The sequence below is a fragment of the Styela clava genome, chromosome 6, assembly GCF_964204865.1.
Source record: "Styela clava chromosome 6, kaStyClav1.hap1.2, whole genome shotgun sequence".
Classification (NCBI taxonomy): Eukaryota; Metazoa; Chordata; class Ascidiacea; order Stolidobranchia; family Styelidae; genus Styela; species Styela clava.
Genome location: NC_135255.1, coordinates 2474950 through 2501606, shown reverse-complemented (window position 1 = coordinate 2501606; position 26657 = coordinate 2474950). Strand labels below are relative to the sequence as shown.

At 36.3% G+C, this 26657-nt stretch overlaps 1 protein-coding gene and 1 long non-coding RNA gene across 3 annotated transcripts; one reads left to right on the top strand and one right to left on the bottom strand.

Moving 5' to 3' along the window:
* Window positions 1-6103: 6103 nt before the first annotated feature.
* On the bottom strand, window positions 6104-7379 carry LOC144424549 (uncharacterized). The gene is made up of 3 exons (XR_013476751.1): window positions 7171-7379; window positions 6563-6634; window positions 6104-6474 (listed from the first exon to the last, which is right to left on the bottom strand). It is a non-coding gene; the product is annotated as an uncharacterized LOC144424549 (long non-coding RNA).
* Window positions 7380-7428: 49 nt separating this feature from the next.
* Window positions 7429-14653, top strand: LOC120331645 (mitofusin-2-like). 2 transcript variants are annotated; one of them, XM_039398763.2, is made up of 15 exons: window positions 7429-7774; window positions 8002-8079; window positions 8303-8548; window positions 8650-8753; window positions 8996-9167; window positions 10154-10292; window positions 10591-10790; window positions 11122-11194; window positions 11644-11847; window positions 12348-12470; window positions 12655-12790; window positions 13274-13335; window positions 13577-13705; window positions 13960-14165; window positions 14391-14653. In XM_039398763.2, exons 1-15 carry the CDS (start codon window positions 7601-7603, stop codon window positions 14604-14606), a joined length of 2262 nt encoding a protein of 753 aa, XP_039254697.2. In that variant the 5' UTR covers window positions 7429-7600; the 3' UTR covers window positions 14607-14653. The 2 variants fall into 2 exon arrangements, with proteins under 2 accessions (XP_039254697.2, XP_039254698.2); XM_039398764.2 differs by having other exon boundaries at window positions 7430-7774; window positions 10606-10790.
* The last annotated feature ends 12004 nt before the right edge of the window (window positions 14654-26657 follow it).

The window sequence follows — 26657 nt, the reverse complement described above, 5'->3', positions numbered from 1 at the left end:
ATGAATGATGAAAATTTACTCCGGGTACAATTACATAATCAAGTTAATGAAACATAAAAATTACAAATTTTTGTGGCGATTTCGTTAAAAATGCGCCCTCAGAGCCGAGCCTATTGGCACCGGTGGAATTTTATGTATGTGCGTGTGCAGTTATCTGCATATTCAGCCATCATTTGCTTTTGTGTATATGACCTTATTAACGATCAGTCGTTCGCGATCTATTTTCAAGATTTTAGTCGATCGCGGTTCAAAGCAAGTTGGCCAGCGCTGATATAAGCCATCAGAAGTGACAAACAGAAAAGGAAAAACAACTTGGTGAAAGTAAAGTTTAAATTTGTATACGTTCTCAATGGACAAAGCGGATTCCAAAAGTGCAGGAAAGCCTCCTCTTATACTTAACATATCAAAATTCATTTCAAATGTTTTTCCGTAATCAAACAGTTCTCTTGCTTGTTTAATCGTTTCTTGGTATGAGTTTGCTTCAAGACATTCATTAGCAACATGAAAGCTGAATTAAAGATATCATTCAAAATGTTTATTCTATAACATTATTTTGCATAAGTATTGCAGATTTTTTCATATCCATTGCTAATTTATCATTAAAGGGTCAATCAAAAACCAGAAACCGGATTTCAGGAACCACAAAATATAGGCATATGTAGCATCCTACAAATTATATCGAAATTACTATTGAATTCCTGAGGGCCTATCGACGTATTATCTGTTAATGTTCAAATGCTAGCTATTTTTATATTTCTGCACAATTTTGCATTTACATCAATGTGAATTTAAATCTAAGTATAATTACAGTCTTTGAGCTATACAATGTATTCAACATAAATTTCAACAGTTATTTGTAAAACCAACCTTGAAATGAAACAGCGTACAAACTAGTAGTTAAATATTATTTATTCGGTTTTCAGCTACGCTAATTAAAATATATTTACGCGATTCGTTCTGCCATGATTTTACCTATATGTCCTTTTTCATTCTATCCTGCTGCGTATGTTTTAAATTCTAAATGTTTGATTACGTCGTTACTTGATTGTGATTTTTATGAAAACCTTTATAATAATAATTAAATAATTTCCGTTCAATTAAAATTGTATACAGATTAATACAAAAGCTAAAAATGGGAATCATACTCTGAATCTGGGAAATGTTTCTTGATTTTGTGAAATTCTAGTTCACTGTCGAATTCCAACATTTTTACTCCATTATCTCTTGCATGGATAATATAGGAGACTGGTTTTGACGGAATGGCAAAAATGATGGAATCCGGAGTTGATTCATACCAAATCAATTTCTTCCTTATTAAAAAAAAAATGGAAATAATATAGTTAATACAATCCAGGAAGTCATACTTTCTCTGTTTTCTTATCGTTAGATGGAAAAATGCCATCGCTAATTAGACTTTGCAATCACAAGAATGCAAGTCTCTTATTAAAATTTTTACGGGGCTCGGATTCTGCGTTTCACGTGGTTATACTAACCTATATATATGCACTTGTGCTAACATACGGCTATATAGTTATTATAAACCGAATAAATCTCTTTACACTAGCAGATTTGCCTTAGTGTGTTATGAATATTTTACAGAGCATGTGTAACAATGACCAGCAAGCAGTAAGTCAACATTGGCGTAACAATTGAAATTTGTTCATTCGCTCAGACACTTCTTTTGCTCAGACAGATATTCAAGTACGAGTGTAAAATTGCCTCGTTTTCGCAGTTTTGCGTGTTATTTGTCAGTTTTCAGTTGTTTTTTCAAAAATTGGTTGTAAATTGGATGACTTACTTGGCAGTATGTCTTCAAAAAGCTTTAGTTTAGTCGCAATATTCAAAAATTATTTACGAAGAAGCTGCAGGAGACTAGGCTTAAAAGTATCTATTAGTAGCTGTAAGCGGCACATGGTTAAATATTTTTATAAACAAAATGATTGTTTCGAACATGTGAAACAGTTTGTAAGCGCCAACTCTTTAAACCAGTATCAAAAATGCCGCTATGGACCTTTCCCCGAGCATCGTCTTCCTTGTTTACCTCGTGACATTGGCCAATCAGCAAGATGCAAAAAGTGACGTAACAATGCTCCCTTTTCGCATCCGCTCAGACGCTTTTCTCACTCAGACAGATGGTCAAGCGTGGTCGTAAACAATACCTCGTTTTCGCGTTTTCGAACTCTATTCGTTAGTTTTCTGTTGTGTTTCGGAAACCTAAATATAAATCATGTAATTCAATGATCACTCTGTCTTCCTATGAGTTTTTGGACACGTAGTGGACATAACGATCGTTTCAAAATTTTGTTGTTATTGGACAAATAGTCTAGTGGACATAGCGATCGTTTTAATATTATGTTGTTGTTGTTTTTATTGTTGTTCTTAGAGTCCTTGTTCTTTGACACGCTTTGAAGAAATCGCTTTTCTCTTCGAATACTGGACCAATTGCTTTGAAATTTTTAGTGGTTGAAGATGAAAATTTTCCCCAGAAGGCTATTACTTTTATTCATTTTAAATATTCTTGTAAGCTCTGTGAGATTTGTTTTTGTTTGCTATGACGTCATTAAACGTTCTGTGGACATCGGACGCCATTTTGTGTCCTACTGTACTGCTTCGCTTGGTGTGAATAATTTGTAGACTGTGATCTGACGGTACGGTAAACCGTACTGTACTGCGAACGACGTGTCCGCATATTTGGGCGTAGCTCTCTTGTTATTGTACACGTAGTGGACATAACGATCGTTTCAATATTATGTTGGTCTTGTTGTTGTTGTTGTTCTTTGACACTTTTTGGACATCTAGTGGAAAATCTAAAAAACCGCTTTTCTCTTTCATTACTGGACCTATTGCTTCGAAATTTTTACTGGTTAAAGATGAAATTATTCTCCAGGAGGCTATTACTTTTATTTATTTCAAATATTTCTGTTAGCTCTGTGAGATTTGTTTTTGTTTGCTATGACGTCACCGAACGTTCTGTGGACGCATAGCCGACACTCCTCTTCTTTTTGATCACGTGCCATCGAACGTCGATGGTTCGTAACGAAGTCCTTACGGTACTTTGCTACGATTTTTTCCTTACGCTGTCTTACTACGTTACCAGTACTGTACCGTACAGTATTGCAATAATGTTGGTTTTCTTTTCTGCAGGGACGTTACCGTACCGCCTTAGCGAAAGTTGGAAGTCTTACTGTACTGCTTCGCTTGGTGTGAATATATTTTTAGACTTTATCTGACGGTACGGTAAACCGTACTGTACTGCGAACAGACGTGTTCATATATTTGGGTGTAGTTCTCTTGTTGTTATTATTTTCATTATTTGTCTCCATCATTTTTAAAAAAATCGCTTTTCTCTTCGAATACTGGACCAATGGCTTTGAAATTTGCAGTGGTTGAAGATAAAATTTTTCCCCAGAAGGCTATTACTTTTATTCATTTTAAATACTTCTGTTAGCTCTGTGAGCTTTGTTTTTGTTTGCTATGACGTCATTAAACGTTCTGCAGACATCGGACGCCATTTTGTGTCCTACTGTACTGCTTCGCTTGGTGTGAATATATTTTAGACTGTGATCTGACGGTACGGTAAGCCGTACTGTACTGCGAACAGACGTGTCCATATATTTGGGCGTAGCTCTCTTGTAATTTAATTTCAATAATAAAAAATTTGTGTAAAAATAGCTGTGATAGGCTAGGCTAAAATTCTTTGTAGTGATATTGCATATTTTATGTTGATTTGATTCAGTGCCTGAGTTCATGACCTTTCATGTAGTTTTTTTTTTATCTTTCTTTGGCCTACCCCTAGTGTATACAATGTATTTTGTTTTTTTGGTTCATGAAGGATACGATAGGATTTACATATTTATCCCGGGGGAGAGGAAAGCCGATAAGACGGCTTATCCATATGGCGAACCACGGCCTCTCGTCCGGTTACCATTCCAAGTCGGGTATGGGATTAGTTATAAGTAAACACAGTACTCTGAAATATCGAGTTTATTCTGGATAATATTCTACACTCCGGTATAGAAATCAAGGGTAGAAAAATTATTACATTCTTTACCGGTACTTTTAAAAAACATGTTGTTGTATGCGATGATTCATATTGATGGTTTGAAGCACACACCGGTACTTCATTTTACATGCGCCAACTCGCAAAAGCACTCTTAAAATAGTCCCGAAAATTTTACAATAGTAAAGCAATGACATTAAACAACATGATAGGCAACTCTGACGTCACTCCATAAGACTACAGGCGAAAGATTGTATTTCATGATACGCTCCAATGCACATATTTCTCGTCGACTTTCGCGTCCGTTTTCCGCTCGCTTTTGCTACTCGGCGTCTTTTTTACGTGTAGTACCTGTCTTTTTGCGTCTGTAACGAAACAAAATAATCTCTATATCTAAGAAGTTTTGCTCACTTGGAAAGCTGGAATGGCAGGCAAGCTGTAAAGAGCAATTCTGGACATCATAGACGTTTTTTTTTATCAGAGAAGATTACAAACGCGATAGCGGAAAGATTTGTGTGGAACATTTTGCAGATAATGACACAAAGTTCAAAGTTAGTAATTTTAATGTTTGCGCTTAATCATTGAAGTTTCATTTAAAGAGGGTGTCATACAAAACTGTGCTGTGATACAATTCCATAACACAAAGTTTGCACCTATCGAACTTGCTTTTGTAGGTGAATTTATTAGACATATTACATATTCAGTTAATCGTAGGTAACATTGCTGGTACATAATGCATCGTAGATAGGTTTGTTTAAATTTAGGAATTTAGCTCATAGCCCACTAATTAATATTATTTTCTATGCGGTAGGTTGCAGGGCTGAATTCAACTTGCAGCCTTACCGACCACCTGACGATGCTCATTTAGTTTGGCTCGAGCAAGTCTTCTTGAAATGCTTGTGTGGATGGAAACTACCTATATTATTTGCCTTCCTCCGATTTTAGACAAATTTATTATGAGTGATTTTGCATATAATTCTCATTGATGGTTGGCTGTTTATAATTCCTATTGATTGTGAATTCTGATTATACCAAAGAGTTAAAAATTTTTTTATCTAATTTACTGGTACCTTTTCTTGTCAATACTCCAAGTTGAGGTAATAAACAAGACAATACATTTATGTCATCTGGAAGCAAAATATGCACACTAATTAATAGTTTGGCACATTGAGATAATACATCATGACAGAAAATACAAGTTAAAGATAGGTATGACCATCACATGGTAATTAAAATTAAAAAAAATTAATAGGGGCTGTGGAGTATGAAAAGTTCAAGACAAAGAAAAGAACAAATGTTCATAGCTCATGAACTCTCAATTTTGCCTCCATTGCTTTGTGAAGGCCAATATATTTCGAGTGGCTGAATTGGTTTGCTAGCAACGATTTTGTATTTAATATAGCGAGATGATTTTATAGTACCAACTCTAACTAACGAGGCCACATGATCATGGGTTAATCTGGATCTTTGCGAATGTTTAATTAATTCCAGTAATGCAAAAAAGTTACTTTTATCATTTCATGTATAGATCAGTAAAAAAACAAATGACAGATTTTTTCGACAAGACATTTCGCACCACATTGCGTGGCATAGGATTGCTTGAATTATTATTGATATTGATTTTTAGTAACTAAGTCGTTGTATAAATATATTAATATACAAACACATGGAAATTTTCTGTTCGAAGTTGGTCTTCGAATTTGTCATATTGACTGCTGAGCTTATTGTGTTTTTTCATTTTATTGATGGAAATATGACAAATTAAACAATGTGCTTCAGAATTTTGCGAAAAGCAGAAAAGTTACAACTCCCATTTTCTTCGAAAATGCCACCTTCTTCATGTACTTTGCGTTTAATTTGATCACTCAAGTGTTTATTCAAGTATTCTTTTGCAAGCTTGATGTGTATTCTTAATTGGGTCAAAATGTGGACAAAAAAAAATCATATTCCAAAACTACTTTCAGTAAATTGTTTTCTGTGTGAATAATCAATTTCACTTTAAAAGGTTTGAAAAATCTATTACATTTAGATAAAAAAAAAAATACTATTACAATTATTGTTAAGCGTTCGAGGGCCGCACTCGAAGTTCTCTGGGGCCGCGAGTTTGAGATCTCTGGTCTAGATTGAAGTTGTCCAAAAATATATATGATAGTATTTTATCATGAATGATGATTATACCCCTTCCGGAATTTCTTCTATCGTACTACCAAAAGTTGATGAACCAAATATAACACAGGTGCAGTGAGTTACCCGTAATCCTCATTTTCCAAAGCTGTTTTAAGTGTCTGGCGTGTTTTGTGCCTTTTTACAAATAAGACCGAGTATGTAATTTTACGCTTTGCAATTTTTAGTTATTTTCCTCAAGCCCTGCAGGATGTAGGGGTCATACACAACTTTACCGGAGGGTCAAGTGTCTTTGCATGTCACTGATATGTCGCCAGACTTCTGATATCTCCCCTTCTGCTATAGTTGTCCTGTGAATAAATAATAGGAAATTGTGATTAGACGAATAGTTGAAAGTTTTGCTTTATGTCGGCTTAATTTCTTGATTGATATACTTACTATTTCTGCTATTGCCTCTTGTGCTGCAGGAGTCTCACAATGCTTAGACAGGTTTGTCCACAACTTTCACATCTGAAGAAAGAGAGGAGATTTATTAATTTTCGTTAAGAATAAATAAAGCAGTCTATATGATTTAGAATGGAAAAGCTAATGAATCCAATATCTCATGTTTTATGTAAAAAATATTTTACTGAATTTGGTCAATAAAACAAACTAATAAAAGGGTTTAGTCAGAAAATTACAAGCATTCGTGGCTCCAAATATTTGAGAGATCAGACTATACAATATAGACCGGTATGAGTGAAATGTTAGGTGGACTTGTTAACACTTTGATTCAATACGCAAATAAAAGTGAATGCGCAATAGTATGTTACAATGAGCAGCAATCAACAATGAGTATATATCCTCACTGATTAAAAAAATCAAACTGGAGGTGCATGAACTATTTGAAACCATAAGGGGTAAGTAAATATGTAATTTCGGCAAATGGGCAACCACGTACCGTACTGAATTAATAACTTCGTAGTATTTGACAAAGGCTGACTTTCCCACATGTACTTAACAGTGCGATGCCCGGGTGTGATATACAACAATAGTATTTACCTTACCTTTTTCCGATTTCTTTTTACCTTAACTTTCCAAAATATCATTAAAATCGACAACAACTGTCAAAGCAGGCACGAACACCATTCGTGCTACGCCTTGAAAGCAGCACACATCCGCTCGTTTTCGTCTCGTCAAGTATGTGCATTGGAGCGTGCTATCGAATACGATCTTCGGACAAAAATGCCGGAGTTGCGCATCATGTTGTTTAATGTCATTGAGTAAAGTATAGGAAGATTTTTTCGGGGTCAAAGGTCGGGGAATAGGACTCTTGAAATACTCAGATTAACCAAAACAGCATTAGCATGCTTCAGCTTTCATGGATTTCATAGCCGCTTGTGTTTTGTGACTGTTTTAGCCTATATATCTGTATATAGGCCATTGTTGTAGCATTTAAATTTGAAATCACCAAAATCAGTTGCTTATTGAGGCATTATGTTGAAGTCTGGGTTTGGCGGCGGAGGTGATGCGTCTTCACCATTAAAATTATTCACTAATGCCAAGAAGAAAATAAATGGGATTTATCGAGACATAGGAAATTATGTCAGTGAATTCCATACTTTTGTAGAAGAAATTAAGGATGTTGAAGAGAATGAACTTGTGCATCAGGTAAGTTTTCCAACTGGTTCTTATATTGAGTACATACCGGTACAGACATAGGTTTAGTTAACTCAGTTTACGATCATCTCAGTCCTTTGAAATATCCCCACCAAGAGCATAGAGACGAACACTGAACATGGTTTGAAGTATATTACCCTGACTGCATTCCTAGATGCATCTCATTAGCCCTCTTACAATCTTATTGCTTTTAATTTAGTTTTTGCGATTTTTCACAGGAATTGGTAGATCATATTCAAACATGCGCTCAAAAAGTAAATGGAATAAAAGAGATGTTACTCCGAGATCATATGAAGGTATTTATTCAAGGATAAATTATGTGATTTGTCTAACATTATCTATTCTCATGAAGCTGTGAAATGAAACAACAAGATATTATACATATTCATACTCTTGTATGTCATATCATAACTTCAATTATAAGTCAATTACTGTTCTCATTCCAAGCATGGTTGCTAATTTTTGTGTAAAAGGTAAAAGCCTGACTTTTTTGTATATTTTATTTAAATATAATTATAGGTGGTTTTCTTCGGAAGAACTAGCAATGGAAAAAGCACTGTAATAAATGCTATGCTGTGGGATAAAATATTGCCGAGTGGACTTGGTCATACGACCAATTGCTTCTTATCAATAGAAGGATGTGATGACAAAGATGGACCATATTTACTTTGTGATGGATCAGAGGAGAAGCGTAATGTTAAAAGCGTATCACAATTAGGACATGCACTCAGTCAGGAAAGCATGTCTAATGACAGTTTGATTAAGGTTTGTTTATGATTTATGAAATTAAATATTTCTGTTTTTATCAAACGTCCTTCTAATGTTATACTTCCTACTATATCGCTGTTATTTATTTCATATTCCAGGTATGCTGGCCCAAAAATAAATGTTCGTTATTGAAAAATGAAGTTGTTTTGGTTGACAGTCCTGGTATTGACGTAACTGAAGATATGGATAGTTGGATCGATGCGTAAGCAATTTTTCCATTGTATTGTGTACTAAACATTAATTAATTAAACACAATCTGTAAACTTGTGAATTAGTTATTATCCAAAGACACAGTATCTTTACTCATCTTTTCTATTTTTTTCCTGATGACTCTTCTACAACAAATGCAATGCAATTCATTTTACAGTTGTAAATGTTATGTAGTCAGTGATATTGATACTTTTTTTAATGTCTGAAATGTCCTACTTAACATTTTTCTTATAGTTACTGCCTTGATGCAGATGTTTTCATTCTTGTTGCAAATGCTGAATCAACTTTGATGTTGGCTGAGAAAAAATTCTTTCATAAAGTAAACGAACGTCTATCGAAGCCTAATATATTTATACTCAACAATAGATGGGATGCATCAGCTGCTGAACCTGACCTTATGGAACAGGTAGGACTTGATCGAAGTTATATTAGTTTTCCATCTTGTTTACGGTTCAGGTAACATTTGATATGTTCAAAATTATCTATAATTTGAGCTTCTATTTTGAGCTGAGCAATTCGGAATGTCTGTAAATATGTCAAACACCTAATTCATCAGAGTAAATGTAGTATTCACTATTTCATTCATAACCTCATATTTGTGATCTAGTGATTTGTGTAGTTGCAAAAGGTTAAAAATCTCAGATTCAACCTCCATCACTGATACCTCACCAAGGATTTATTAAATTAGGTAGGCAAGACCAACTGAAAAGATTCTAGCCCCAAAAGTAGTAGCTACTTATTTTTTATCATCTAATTCTTTCTAAAGCCTTTTTTGAGGTGAAGGTGTGAAAACAGCAAAATAGTTAGTAGCCTATATTTGTAAGTGTGTACATAATTATCATGTGTAACAAGCTTTCTGCTCTATGGGTGACAAAATGCTAATTTAACACTTTTTTCCACGGCCATAGGGATTCAAAAACCCAGGAGTGATATGAATTGTTTTGAAAAGCATAGATTTTAAATAAATTCTGTCTATGATTTATTCCATCTTATGAATGCTTGGAAAACTGATTTGAAAAAGATTCTCCACCTTGCCCTACCTGACCAGAAATGATATGTTGAATATTTATTAAAAACATGATGACAACTATTCTGTTTATATAAGTCATATTTTACCTCACTTCTGAACAATTCTCTGTACTAGCAGTCACTTATGCAAAAGTATATTGCTTTTTGAAAGGACAGGGGTCTTTCTTGTTTGTCTTTGCCTACACCCAATTTGAAGCAGTGCATAACCTGTAATGACAATATTGTTTAATCTGATGCTCTAACCATGGGCAATTACACTTCCCTAATATGGACAAAAAATGTCATAGGAATTGATAGGCGTAAAATTTGAAATCAGCAATTTAGAAAGATGTTAATTCTGAAGTTTGTATGCAATTTATATAGGTGAGACAACAACATCTGGAACGTGGAATATCATTTTTGGCAAAAGAACTAGGTGTTGTTACCCCACAGCAAGCTAAAGATAGAGTTTTCTTTATTTCTGCAAAAGAAGCCCTTAATGCTAGATTGCAACGCTTACAAGGTTTTTAATTTTTTCTATGTAATATAGGATGATGTTTAAATGAATCATACATGATATGTCAGAATTGAGCATAATTTCATTTAATAAAGCATAGCTATGTATGTCTGATGATTCTGTTAAAATTTGATGCTGTAATTTTATTAGACCCACTATAATGAGATTTTCATTGCAGGGTCCCATCGAAATCATTAAAATGTTTCAAGTAAATTTGCCAATAAACAATCTGGCAAAATGAAAGGTTCTGGTTAATACAATTAACATGGTGCTCAGAATCGAAAATTTCTTTTAAGAAAGTTAGATGATATTATTTCAGGAATGCCAGAAGCTGGTGGTGCGCTAGCTGAAGGATTTCAAGCAAGATTGATTGAATTCTGCACATTTGAACATAGTTTTGAGGAATGTATATCGAGATCTGCAACAAGAACAAAATTTCACCAACATACTCAATGTGCTCAAGATATAATGAAAAGTCTTCTGACAGAATGTGAGAGTTTACTGGTAAGTTTTGAAATAATATTCTGAATGACTAGCTCAATGCCAAACTGCTTGTTTGCCTCTGCTGTGTGTTTCTGTTGTAAACAATATTAGAATTTGATACAAATGGAATATTCAATAATTTATTCCGTTCTCTCTATAATACTCGATTGGATTGGGGATTTACATATTTATCCTGGGAAAGGGAGGAAAGGCGATAAGGCGGCTTAATTGTATTCTGAACCACGACCTCTCGTCCGGTTGCCAGTCCATGTCGGGTATGGGATTAGTCAGCCAGTTAGTTAATTGTTTTCAGAAGCATGGACTTGATTGTATACTCACATTATATTTTCAGAAAGAATCATCCAGAATGAAACAGGAATGTGATGAATACAATGAACAACTGGAAAACCAAATAACATTTTTAGGTATATGATGAATGTTTATTAATATATTTACTTAACAATTGTAAAATATCACAGACAGTTTTTTGTTTTAGTTGATCTCATTGATAATAACTACCGTACATTGTGAATACAAGCTTATAGGATTCTTCAAGCTGATATAGAAATAATTTATCATTTGCTCATTCACTTGGAATGAGATTCGCCAGACCTGCTGTGATTTAAAGTTTTTAGTTTTGTGGGTTTATTTATGGGTTCCAACCATCATTATTCCAAAAGCTCCCTTTTTCAAATGACAGTTTTGAGCTTTCAGTGAGCAACAGAGGTGTGTTGTTTTGTCTCTGTGAGACTGTGACTCTTTTATTCGAAATGTTCGAGTACATAAAATTGGCCAAGCAAATATGCAGATTTTGTTCAAAAAAATCATGTTAAGCTAACGAAAATCCTTAGATATTTTTCATTACTTTTTTCAGAGAAGCGATTAAAGTTACTCACTGCACAAGCTAAAGAAGCGATTACACGATTGGTCAGCGAAACAGAATTTCAAGTTCGTCAAGCAATGTCTGATGAAATAAGAAGATTGTCATTACTTGTTGATGAGTTTGATCAACCATTCCATCAGAATATGATGGTTCTACAAGTTTATAAAGCGGAATTGTATCGACATGTTGAGGAAGGTAGAAATCTAAAAAGTTTACGTTATACCAGTGGTTCTCAACCTTTTACTGACTGCATACCACTTTGTATTTTTTACCCATGTACTACCAACAAAGCCCCCTTTTGGGGTGGGGAACAATGGCCCAAGGATCCCCCTATTTTATGTATCACTACATCCATTTTTGGCCTTTCAGGCAAAGTTTCAGCGTATCAATTATATGCAGTAACAACGTATTTTGGCGTGCAGAATCGCGAGAGAATTTGCGTCGTCTACCGTCAGAGCTGGAAGGCTTTAATCTTCGCCACCACTGAATTACCTATTCTTTAAATAAATTACACGTACCACAGGTCGTAAAATAACTAAACAGAAACAGAATTTTTATGCACTGTGAAGGAGGAATAAATAGATTCAAAATAGGCAAAGGATGGAGTATTTCGAAAATGATTAAGAACCACTGCCTTTATTATACTATTTGGTAGATTTCCATTTTAGTTTGATTTTTAATTTTTTTTTTTTCAGTTCTTGGAAGAAATCTATCGGCAAGATGTTCATCTTCTTTGCAAAAACAAATAAACAAAAGTAAACAATTGATGTTGGATGAAGCTCAACCATTATTTGAATGCAGTAATAATAGTGAACAAGGTAATTTTTTCAAATCTCATCATAATACAATTCATATTAAAAACTTTCTGAACTATCTCTGTTTCTATTGGCCAAAGCACGCCCATACACAATTGAGTCAAAAGTCTATATAATATAATGTCAAAAATTAATTTGCTTTTGCGATTTATAAACTATGCAACATTATGTCATTCTTATTCTTCAGAACCGGTTTTGGTATCTCAAGCACAGAATTCAGCTTTTGATATGTCATATGATATCAATTGTGCAAGTTTGTGTCAAGATTTTCAGGAAGATATAGAGTTCAAATTTTCTCTTGGTTTCAAATGTCTGATGGGAAGGTAGATTTATTTTTATTCAGCCTTTTGTTGAAATTATTTTCCTATTCATATCCTTAAATATTCTGCATTGTTTCATAAAAACTGCTTTAATGATGGCCACAACTTGATCAGCTTTTCTTTAATAATTGAATACTATTACTTTTCATATTAGTTTTCCTACTAATATTTAGAAAAAAAATTTTTGGATATGTTAAAAAAATTTTATAGTCTATAGCAGTCCGTCGGAACATTTCGTTTCAGTTATTCATTTGTTTGATTTTGCAAATAGCTTTTAGTTAATAGTAATTGATCTTACACTGTCATTTATTCAACACCTGACAATACTCCATACATGGAACTCCGGGTGTTTACTATTGAATGAATATTCAAACAAAGAGGGCTTCTTGCAGGTTGAACTTGTTTCCATTATTATTTTTTGCAATATTTCTCGATACTCATTGTGTTTTCTTATTGTAACCACCATGAATCCCTTTTGTTCAACAGATTTATTGGTTCACGAAAAGCAATAGCTCCTTCAGAAGTTCCAAGACCAATATCTGGAACAGGTAAATTAAATAAAAGTTTATGTTCTTCATGTACAATATGTTTGTTTTAAGCTTCAGGATTTGACTATAGATAAACGGAATACTGCTTTATAATGGGTTCTTATATTTGCCGAATATATTTGCTGTTGTTTCCTATGGCCAAAAGTTCTCTACTTGAACAAATCGGTAGTCAAACACCAATCCGGAACGAATTATGTTCGATCACTGAAGTATCACCGTATTTTAATTAATTTCATTTTAGGAGAGGTCATTGCTCACCAGCGACAACAAGCAGATGATAGTTTATCTTTGCAAGACATTTTGACATCAGTCGCTGCAAGTTATTTGAAGCATAATAATAGTCAATCAGCTGGAATGCTCGTAGGAATCAGTAAGTATCAATAAGTTTTTTTTTTTTAAAAAGAAATATTTCTGTAGCAAATTTGACCTATTACTATTTTCAGCAAAACCTCTTGTTTAAGTTGTGAAGTGAGACTCAAAATATTCATTCCATTATTATCAAGTTTAATGATATTATTCATGTAATCCAAACAATCCCCGATAGGAAAGGATTTTGAAACTCTCGACATCTAGATTGACGTTTATGAATATACTTGAATGTAATTTTTGTATTATTTGTTTCAGTAATGGTTCCCTATGCTTTGTGGAGAACTATTGGATGGAAAGCTATTGTATTTACTGTTGCATCATATGGATCACTGTATTTGTATGAAAGATTAACATGGACTTCCAGGGCACAAGAACATGCGTTAAAACGTCAATTTGTTGAACATGCGACTGAAAAACTCAACTTAATCACAACCTTTACAAGTTCGAATTGTTCACATCAGGTAAGCCTGAGTTTTTACATAGACATGATGGTTTTTAATAATATGATGCAGAAAGGAAGATTTGAACTGAAATCTGTATTGAATCAACCCACTTTTCAGATTCTTAATCTGTAATTTGCCAATTCACACAGGCTCTTAAACTTCATGAGACGCACTTCCCTTTAGCGACCCTACAAGTTTCTCGCAAGTATACAAGAAATATACATATTTGTATATTTGTTTCAGGTGCAACAAGAACTTTCAACCACTTTCGCACAAATCTGCCACAAAGTTGATGAGATTTCCAAAGAATTGAAATCAGATTCCGAGGAAATGCAAGATAAAAGTAGTCGCCTCTCTGAGATTCAATCAAAAATCAAGACCCTTAAAAACAAGGCTAATTTCTTATCTGGAGACATTGACTCATTTGTGAAAAAGTTTTTGCATGATTATGCTGTTTAATTATTCATGTTTAAGAATATAATTTTTAAGGTGTTCGTTATTTATAAGTGCAGTTTTTCTTGATAATTGAGATTCAGAGTCGAGCTGTATAGATGTAGAATGATAGTTCTGAACTCGCCGTATCTTCGGGATCTATCACGATTGAAATCAATATAAGTTGCAAAACTGCTCTTCTATCTTCGTCTTATATGATATGACCTGTGTCTATGTAGTAAAGCTCTGTGTGATGCCGTTTCGAAAAAGGTTATAGCCTACCCCAGATCTGAGCTACCCAGCTGGCGGTCAGAATTCGGACCTTTCCCATATTTAGTTGGGACCAGCATCTGCTGCTTGTGTTTGCGAGCGTCGTTGTAATGAGATGCACATTCTGCTGATCACGAACGAAAAAATTGCATCGAGCATCGACTTGTAAGTTTCATTGGCAGATCAGAAAAATTTCAGCGGCGCTGAGATGCATGTTTCAACTAGACTAGACAGACATTCGGTCATGGTGGTAAACGTTAGCCTGTTTCCGTGGCTTTGCATGCTATATGTCTATTTTTCAATTTAGGCTTAAAATCTACCTAAAATCATCCTATAGTTTAGCACTGAGCAAAATCGGATTTTTCAAATTCTTCACATATTAAGTTACGACTGTTGTCGCGACGAAGCGCACAGAGCAGAAAGATCTGCGTATCCCTGGCCGTTAGCGGTCACATCCGACGCACATCGTAACAGGTAACCGACAAACCCTTGACACCTCGAAGAAGGATTTCCATCACCATATTGGAAATGATTATCGAGGGAGGACATCGTTGACGGATTCCTCTACCAGATGGAGTAGAGGACTTGTCGCCATGGATAGTTCGAATGGTGAACACGTTATCCAAGTAAATGTCAGTAATAGGGATGTAAGTTTCAAAATTTCGAATCAAGGTCAATTCGAAGCAATTTTAGAAAATAAAGCGTGATTCTATTTAAAAAATAGTATAGCATTCGAATGACTCAGAGGCGTTGTTACAACATCGATTAAGTGGTTTTGCTCAATTTTTTTTTACTACCAGAAATTTTCAGATTTTTCAACTAACATGTTGCTATTATATAGCAAATGATATCGATTTATTAACACATTATTGCTTTACTCCTTATCAAACTTGAAATTGCGATGGCTCCTTCAACCTAGGCTTGCACGTAATTTACGGAATTATTTCGAGTTACGGAAGGGAAGTTACGAATTACGTAAAGTCGTAATTATTAGTCGCGCGCTATCGCGATTGAAACGAGCCCTCTTCAAAGAAGTCATTTCTGTCGATTGTAAAAAATGAAAGTTTGATAAGTAGAAGTTAGAGTTCCCGTATTCGCAGCCGTTTTTCTCCCTTTCCTTCCACGATATGGATATGGTATCTTTTTTATTCGGCGCGAAACGAAACGAATTTTACTGCCGTTATGGACGCTCAGAAGGAGGGAAGGGGACTTTCCTTTCCCGACTCAATCACTTTTATTAATACAAATCACAGCGTATTGAAAAGCAAAATAGAATTTATTAGCATTCATTTACAACGAATTACGGGTAAGAATTTATCGACGGCTATCGCTAACGGGTAGCAACGATAATTGTGAAAAAAAAACATTTCTTTGGCTTTTTGCATCATATTTTTCAATTCCTAATTTTGCATAACGCGTGTCAACACCGTTTTTGTAAATTTAGAAACGCCGAACCAGCCAGTACGTCGCGTTTATCAAACAGCAATATGACAACGGAAGAGAAATTGCGTAATGAACCAACGCAACTTCGTCTTTCGGCATCGGCAAAGCGATTGAGACGGCAGAGAAACAACAAAACGACGGGATTTCCCGCGGACTGGTAAAAATCCTATGCGGACTAGAGATGTACCGATGTATCGGTATCGGGTATCGGTATCGGCAATATCGGCCATTTTTACGGTATCGGCCATGTATCGGTATCGGTGAGATTAAGACCGATATTTCCGATATATTTACCTTATTGATATGGTCGAGAATGTTTTAAAGATAAGTTAGAATACTACTTTTTAATTTATTTTTTGTCTGGAGAGATCGAGAGCTATGAGCCCTACATGTCCCCACCCCCGCGAGAGAATAGGATTCACGTGTTTTTAGCTATTTATCAGCCAAATATCTCAACTAATTTGGCTATTTTCGCTGTCAAATTTTTATATTGAAATTTTTAATATTACATAGTAATTATGAAGAAATATATCAACACATCTCATAACAAAAAGCAATTAGACGCCCAGTTTTAAATCATACAGTGGAATTGGGGTCCTTATTAACGGCACATGGACTTTTGGCACGGGTATAAATTTTGACTGTTTGTCGTCAAGTACGAGTGTCATTTAGTCCGTCGACATCAATAAACTAAATTCCGACACAATTATCCCTCTACGCAGGTATATATAGATATATTGACATGACCGCCTAGCCCTAGACTATCACAAAATATATGATAGCAATTGTATAATATTATAAAATAGTAAAGTAAAAAAACGTCCTCGACGGTTATAGGTAGGCCTTCTTTTGGTCGGTGCTGATTGATATTCTTTCATGTTGGCTTTGACTTACTTATTGCGTCGACGATTACGATTAGCGACGAAATGAAATATTTGAAAAATGCTTTTAATTTGATCGTAGGACGGCGGCTCTAGAATGTGTGGGTGATATTCGATATTCTTTTAAACACGAATAACGATTTTTGAAGGTCGCGATATTAACATTAAATTCATATTGGACATCCCGGCTTATGAGTTTCAATTGAACACCGAGATTACTAGCGTTACTGTACAATGTATCTTAATCAGTTAAAGCATATGGATACCAATCATTAATTTCATATTATGCAACATATATATCTTTTTTTTCGATTTCAAATATTGTGTACTATGAACAACGCTCAGAGACCATTGTTTTAACCCGTCTGCTCTACACAACACACCTAATTAAGTAATATTCACATAGTATCGGTATCGGAATATCGGTAATATCGGCCTTTTTGTAGTATCGGCGTATCGGTATCGGTATCGGCGTTTTTAGCTGGTATCGGATCGGTATCGGTATCGGCGACAAAAGTGGTATCGGTACATCTCTAATGCGGACCGGCGATTGGGAACCACCGCATGTAGGCCTGTAGGCACATAGGTTGAGACTTAAGAACATGTGTGAACACTATTTATTTCATGTCTGAATCTAGGCGAGGCGCGTGAATTGCGCCCGAGACGTTCTAAGGAATGTGAAGATTAATTTCGACAAAGTAACTATTTATAATCGTATTATAAGCAATAGCGTAGCCTGGAATGTCGGATTTTATATATCGCAACCTCCGAATATCGTTTTTAGTGTTTTTAGGAATATCGAATGGCGGGTGCACATCCCAGCGCCACCCGTCCATGTTTTGATTGAAAGTATTCCACAACTATTTTATGTTTTATCGTATTTGTAGACATTCGCGCCACATTAAATTACAGACGACACGAGAGGATTTAAATCAGCGCCGACTTGGAGTACTTATAACACGTCGGGGACGTTTTGAGTAAAAATATTTCAGTATTTTTATCGTATATTTCAACTTTATTGAGATAGTCTGGGCGGCCACGACATTAAATCTAAAAGTATATATAGTGTGTCGTATAAATTGTTTTCATTCCCAGTGAGACGACCACGTCTATAACTCTGTTTTATTCTGTATGCCCATATTTATTCTTACCACTTGAGTCACTAGTGAACAGCTGTGTAACTTTCTCTTTCAGCTGGTTTGTCAGACTGCCGGCAGTGTAGATATTTCTCTGTGTTTTGGGTTATTATTATAGTGTTTTCGTGGCGTTAATCTGTGTAATTCTTGTTGTGAAATGATATTAGTAGTACAGGTTTACTATCTCTCCAGTTTGGCATAGCTCTGTTCACTAGTTAGCTTGTATTTAACACTTCCGTAACTAGTCTATTTTCGCAGTTTATTTCCTGTGTGATTTCCATATTTCTATGCGTATTTCTATGTATATTACTTGTTTGTCGATAAGATAGGATTTGTGTTGTATCTTTAGTGTCATACTAGTTATTCTTATGTATATCTAGGTATGTTTTACCCGGTTTTTGTATCCCATTATAAGTAAATAGGTCATGACTGTGACGTCATAGACCAATTCCGTATCTTGTGCTACGTATGTATCCTACGGTATTTGTACTGTGTTTTTATTTGTTCATTGTATTTCGTATTGGAGTATTTGGTTGTATTAAGTTCTTACAGGTGTATAATTAATCTAGTTAGTTAACTTAGTTACTCTGCTGTAATTGGAACCGCAAGAAGATTGTTTTGTGAACGACATCTATTGCAACTTCAGTGTCCGATAAGCTGGCAGAAAGAACCTGAGTGGTGATATCAATTTTGGTACGCCACATATACGAATTTTTGGCGAGCACACGCCAGGATATATTATTTGACACAGGGACTATTAAGACTAAGCCGATTAAGTAGGCTAGTCTGTGACGGATAATATCCGGACATTTGAGGTTGCCGAATTTTTTTTTAATTGCGGTTGCCTGATATCTTGGAAAAATGGTTAAGAGAAGAAAGATTGTACCGGCACCAAAGGAAGCCAAAGAGGAGAATGAACTTTTGCATCTGCAAATACAGATACTAAAGGCAAAACTGAAGGAATCAGAAGAAAAACAAGAGGAAATGTTGGAAAAGCAAGAGGAGACTGACAGTCGGTTGCAACTGATAGACAGTCGCATGCAACAGATGGACGGTTGTGTACAACAGATTGGAAGTCAACTAGAATCAGTTGAATTCCAAAATACAAAAATGGGCTCGTCGTTTGAGCAGATGTACAGCATTCTGCAAGATATTTCTGGCGTGGTTAATAAAAGAAAAATTGCTGATCCTGAGGAAACCCAGCCCATGTCACATGACCCAAATGTCAGCCTGATAACTTCAACACCAGCAACAGTTGTTCCAAAAGCAGCACCTGTTCTCAAGCATGATGAAATTTCTGATTTTGGATCAGAAGATGGACAGCCAGAAGGGAAGCGGAACGCGTTCTCACAGACATTAGAAGTGAAATTTTTGGAGAATGGTCATGTGAGTAACCTTGCACCTACAATTCCTTTTTTGAATGATAATGGTAATGAGGGCACAAATGTCAGAAGGCAACTTAGTACTAGGCCGAAAATGGTTACAGTGGCTACACAATCAGCTCCTCCAGTGAGCGCTAGTAGTGTCTCAAATGCCAATGTTAGTCGTAGTCTTCTCAATAACACAGCTAATGCTACGATGATGGCAAGAAATGCCAAAAAGCCAATGTATTTCGATGGATCCACTGTCATGACGTGGCCCAGTTATTTATGCCATTTTGAATTGGTTACCAGTTATAATCAGTGGGATGACGACACTGCAGGTTTAGAATTGGCTACTTGCATGACAGGTCAAGCTCTAAATGTGTTGAAAGATTTACCAGATATGAAACGTACTAGCTATCGTGATATTGTGGCTCATTTCAATCATTTCTTTAAACCTGCCGGAAATGAGAGCTCCTACCGTACTACATTTCACTGTCGTAGGATTAAGCCAAATGAAGCGCCACGGGATTACGGTAATAAGTTGAAAGAGCTTGTTATTCTTGCCTACCCAAATCTGGATATTACTGGTCAAGATGATATTTTGAAATCGCAATTTCTTGCCGGTCTAACCGATGAAAGCATGATCAAGCATGTTACCATGCAACAGCCTGATACTTTCGAAAAGGCTTTGTCTCTTGCGACACTGTATCACTCTGTTGATAATAACCACTCCGAGGGAAAGAACATGTTTAAACCGCGCATTGCAGCAGTGAAACAGAGCAATACTGGTAATGTAGTTAATCAGCAAAGCGACTTTTCTCTTGAAGACAGTATCAAGTTACTTGTACAGAAACTGGATGAGGTTATAGGATATGTTAAACCGCGTGCCAACAATCGCAATTTTGATGGTGTACCACGCAACCCGTGTCCTCGTTGTGGTAAACATGGTCACTGGGGCAGGGATTGCAAGGCATGTTTTAATTGCAAGCAGACTGGTCATCTTAAACGGGATTGTCCACATCTTCAGAATCCCGCTGATCCTGCAACAGCTGCTTCCTCTTCGACCGCAAATTTAAACGACACTCAGCGGGCTTGAGGTCCTCAGTGTCCGCTGAATTATTACTTGATGACGGACCAACGAACCAGAATATAGACCTGAATATTTGTTCCTTGCAATATGACAATAGTTGGCATGCGAAGGTACTTGTGAACAATCAACCGTTCAATTTTCTTGTAGATAGTGGTGCTATGACTACTCTGATCGACATTTCCATCTTTGAGGCTATAGGTGGGAAAGAAGCACATTTAGCACGGCTCGAAGAATCTCTTGTTGCAATGGGAGGACATGATTTATTACCACTGGGTACTTTGGAAGTTGATTTGTCTATTGATTCTTTTGCATCGCGACGCACTGTTGTTGTTGCCAACCTAGGTATGTCTAATGGTATTTTGGGCATGGACTATCTCCGAGAACATGATTGCGTTCTTTACTTATCATCTGGACACATGATGATAGGGGGTCATGAAATCAAACTGTTTACTGAAAAGTCTGTACCGTGTTGTCGTGTAACTGTTCGAGAAGATATTACTATACCGCCATATTCTAAGGTTGTTATCCCTGCACAACTTAGTCGTCCTTGGCCGAAAAGCAATTTGTCTGACGTTGCTGCTCTTGTTGAACCGCTGAATTCTTCTTTCCTCGCTGATGGCATTCAGCTGATCTCTTCTGTTGTGGATCCAGGAAAGTCCACTGTTCCTGTTCTAGCGGTGAACCAAAAAGGCAGACAACTTAAGATCAGGGCTGGATCTTTGCTTGGTATTGCACATCCTCAACTTGTAGCACAAATTCAAGTTGACGAATCCGATAATCGGGTTATAGCTTCTGAATTACCAGAACATCTACATGACATGGTCAATTCCGTTGAGGATCTAACCCCGAGTCAACGTGAACAGTTGGTCAATTTGATTTGTGAATTTCATGATGTTTTTGTAGGACCAAATGGTGAACTTGGCCGTACTTCAGCAGCAAAGCATAGGATCATCACAACCACACCACAGCCGATTCGGCAGGCTCCTCGTCGAATGGGGTGGGCGCGTAGGAAGATAGCCGAAGAAGCTGTTGATAATATGCTGGCTCAGGGTGTCATAGAACCCAGCGATTCCCCATATTCTTCTCCCATTGTCCTAGTTCCCAAAAAGGATGGTTCTACCAGATTTTGCGTGGATTTTAGATTGCTTAATGACGTCACATACAAAGACGCATATCCCTTGCCGCGTATTGAGGATATCATTGAGTCCTTAAACGGAGCTCAATGGTTCTCAACTCTTGATCTCGCAAGCGGATATTGGCAAGTGGAGGTTGATCCTGCAGACCGCGAAAAGACAGCATTCAGCATCCCTGGCCGTGGTCATTTTCACTTTGTAGTGATGCCTTTCGGTTTGGCGAATGCTCCCGCAACATTCGAACGGATGATGGACAATATCCTTGGTGATCTCCTGTGGAACGGGTGTTTCAATTTTCTTGATGATGTTTTGGCTCATGGTAGTGATTTCTCAATGGCACTCTCAAATCTTCGGGAAGTTTTTATAAGACTTCGCCGTGCCGGTTTACGATTGAAGCCCTCGAAATGTAAACTTTTCCGTCGAAGCACCTCTTATCTTGGTTATCTTATTTCATCTGACGGTGTCTGTTGCGACCCCGGAAATGTTGCAGCTATCAAAGAATGGAAAACGCCTAATTCTGTCAGCGATATTCGCAGTTTTCTAGGCACAGCAAACTACTACCGGAAGTTTGTTCAAGATTATTCAACAATTGCTGGACCTCTTATTCGATTGACCAGGAAAAAGATTTCCTTTGTATGGAGTACTGAATGTCAAAAGGCTTTTGAAACTTTGAAGCATTGTCTGACATCTGCCCCAATTCTTAGCTTTCCGAGGACAATCGGCGAATTTGTATTGGATACTGATGCCAGTGGTTTTGGGATTGGTGCAGTGTTATCTCAAGTACAGGACGAGCATGAACGTGTACTTTCTTATGCCAGTAAGACTATGTCCAAGTCTCAACGTAGATACTGTGCTACACACCGGGAACTATTAGCTGTGGTGTGGGCTGTTCGTCACTTCAGTCATTTTCTTCTCGGGAGACCGTTCAGAATTCGCACAGATCATGCTGCTCTGAAATGGTTGATCAATTTTCGTGAACCTCAAGGAATGTTAGCAAGATGGATATTAACACTTGGCGCTTATGACTTTAAGATTGAACACAGACCTGGCGTGAAACATGGCAATGCTGATGGATTGTCACGCCAAGTTCGCAAATGCAAGCGAGAAGATTGTTCTGATTGTGGTACCAATGGTGATGTGGCTGTGAGTAATGTTATTGTAAGTGCAATATCAAAACAGCCCGGTCAATCATCGTCAGACTGTTCCGATTGTAATTGGCTAGATACCTACACAGATGAGCAAATTAAATCTTGGCAAAGTGAAGATCCAGATATTTCTGCTGTTTTGAAATGGAAACAACTTACTGCTCAGAAACCTGACATTCAAGAATACATGCCTGAATCAACAGTGACCAAACGTTTAATGTCGCAGTGGGACTTGATTTTTGTAGATAATGGACTTCTCTATCGTCGTTGGATTCCTGATTGTAAATCGGAGGAATCGCATATCCAATTGATTGTTCCATCAAATTTGAGGCAGGACTTGTTTCATAAGCTCCATTCTTTGCGCACTGCAGGTCATCTTGGTGCCAATCGAACTTTCAAGAGTATAAGGCACAGATTTTATTGGCCTGGTTTCAAAAGGGACATTCTTAAATGGTGCAAATTTTGCAAGTCTTGTGCTTCGACCAAGATGCTTTACGGAAGAAGACAGGGAGATTTGAAACAACTTATATCTGGAGCTCCTATGGAAAGGATTGCCATTGATTTTCTTGGACCATTGCCTGTCACTGAAAATGGAAATGAACACATTTTGGTTTTGTCGGACTATTTCTCTAAATGGGTGGAATGTTTTGCTTTACCAAATCAGCGAGCTGACACCACTGCTGATGCATTGGTTACTCAATTCTTTTCGAGATTTGGGGTACCAAGAATTCTCCACTCAGATCAAGGAAGAGACTTTGAATCAAAATTATTTTCAGAAATGTGTCAATTGTACGGGATTCAAAAGACTCGAACAACTCCATATCATCCTCGTTCAGATGGACAAGTTGAACGTTTCAACAGGACCATACAGCAGATGTTGAAAGCTTTTGTAAATGAGAATCGAAATGATTGGGACGACCATCTCCCATATCTTTGTATGGCATATCGCTCCACTGTACATGATAGTACAGGATATTCACCGAACAAGTTAATGCTTGGACGAGAAATCGAGATGCCTGTTGATGTTATGTTTGGCAAACCAGAGTCATCAACTCATCCTTGTTACACTGAATTTGTCGAATGGTTTTCCTGTGCAACTGAAAAAGCTTTTCTTCATGCTAGGCAACATCTAAATGCTGCCGCAACCAGACAAAAGCGAAATTTTGATCTGGGTGTTAAACCTCTTACTTTCCAGAGAGATGAATTGGTGTGGTATTATTATCCACCAAAGCATCGTAAGCTGAGTATTCCTTGGATTGGACCTTATCGAATTGTGGACTGTTTACCTAATCACTTGTATAGGATTCAGAAGAATTCGGGAACACGTTCTCGAATTTTACATGTTGACAAACTGAGACCTTACCTTCATGAGGATAAAGAAGACAATGATGTTGATTTAACTGGATTTGACATTTTACCTGATGTGGAAAACAATGAGCAGGTCGCTCATGATATATTTGAAGAGTTACCTTTTTCTTCAAGGCCAGACACTGTACCAGAAGAAGTTACAATTGATGCGAACTCTGATAATGGCCAACGTACTAGGCGAAGGCCTAGATATTTGGATGATTACATTTGATTTGACTGTGATAGTGCTTTTAACAATTGATTGTTTTGATTTTAGATATACATTTCATTTGAGTGTACAGTTCTTTACAATTTCTTCACATTTTTATGGTTTTTCAATTTTGAAGATGGAAAATTTCGTTGTAATTTCCCATCTGAAAAAGGGGGGAGTAATGAGACGACCACGTCTATAACTCTGTTTTATTCTGTATGCCCATATTTATTCTTACCACTTGAGTCACTAGTGAACAGCTGTGTAACTTTCTCTTTCAGCTGGTTTGTCAGACTGCCGGCAGTGTAGATATTTCTCTGTGTTTTGGGTTATTATTATAGTGTTTTCGTGGCGTTAATCTGTGTAATTCTTGTTGTGAAATGATATTAGTAGTACAGGTTTACTATCTCTCCAGTTTGGCATAGCTCTGTTCACTAGTTAGCTTGTATTTAACACTTCCGTAACTAGTCTATTTTCGCAGTTTATTTCCTGTGTGATTTCCATATTTCTATGCGTATTTCTATGTATATTACTTGTTTGTCGATAAGATAGGATTTGTGTTGTATCTTTAGTGTCATACTAGTTATTCTTATGTATATCTAGGTATGTTTTACCCGGTTTTTGTATCCCATTATAAGTAAATAGGTCATGACTGTGACGTCATAGACCAATTCCGTATCTTGTGCTACGTATGTATCCTACGGTATTTGTACTGTGTTTTTATTTGTTCATTGTATTTCGTATTGGAGTATTTGGTTGTATTAAGTTCTTACAGGTGTATAATTAATCTAGTTAGTTAACTTAGTTACTCTGCTGTAATTGGAACCGCAAGAAGATTGTTTTGTGAACGACATCTATTGCAACTTCAGTGTCCGATAAGCTGGCAGAAAGAACCTGAGTGGTGATATCAATTTTGGTACGCCACACCAGCTTCGATAGTGACTGAGCATGACGATGTTTTTATTTTATTACTTGCAATCTTATATATATATATATACAGCGTATAAAATAGCTTTAAATATTATTTAGTATCCATCGCGGATTTTATTGTTCAGTTTAAGTTAAAAATAAAACGTAACAGACGACAGCCGAAAAAAAAACACGATTTTCGATCTTAAGTTGGGCAAAGAATTATGGAAATGTTCTTCGTCAACGCCGCACCAAAGTATGAAATACATGCGCGGATTTATACTAAGTTTAAGGAAATACAAGGTTTTGCAAATAATATATGTTTATTCCAACACAAATGTTGCTTATTCGCTTGGCAATTTGTCGATTTCATTTTGTTGTTTCTGATTAGTATGCCTATTTGTCCGTTTCATTTCGTTCGCCCAGTACCAGCTTATTCAAGTAATTTAAATCTACCGCGATGATTGTAACATCTGTCTGTTGATTCCATACTTAATGACTAAAGAAATCGACAAGTGCCAAAGTAAGCTAAACTATCACAATTACGGAATTACGTAAACAATTTTGCCGTAATTACGGAATTGATTTTGGTCGATTACGTGCAAGCCTACTCAACCCCATTGGTACTGAAAAACATTCAGTTACATTGTACCTTAATATTAAAACAAAGGGCATTTAGATAAATTATGTAAGTCAATTATTGAAAAATACACCTGGTTTTGCTGTCATGATTATGAATTTGTTCACTCCTAAAGTATTTGATAAACTTTTTTTTTCAGGTTTAGGCTGTTGATGGGCGCTAGATGCTTCCAGTCACTTCTTTGCAGTTTTTTTTTATTGGCCTTGAAAGTATTTATAGGGTAGGCTTCACATATTTTTTCTATGATTTTATTACTTTTAATTAAATAGGACACTGTATAGTTCTTTCAAGTTTGAGAATATTAAATAGAATCAGATTTGGGAATATTCGAACCGGAACGTTCGGACTTATTTCTGACTGCCGTTATTTCCTAAGTTCTTGAATCGAATCAAATTGCCACTATATCTTGAAGGGCATTACTGTCTCACACATCACAATATACAACCTTTCTTGTAGAAACTATTCTCACTCTTGGTCTCACTTTTAAAAATAAAAATCAATTTTCTATT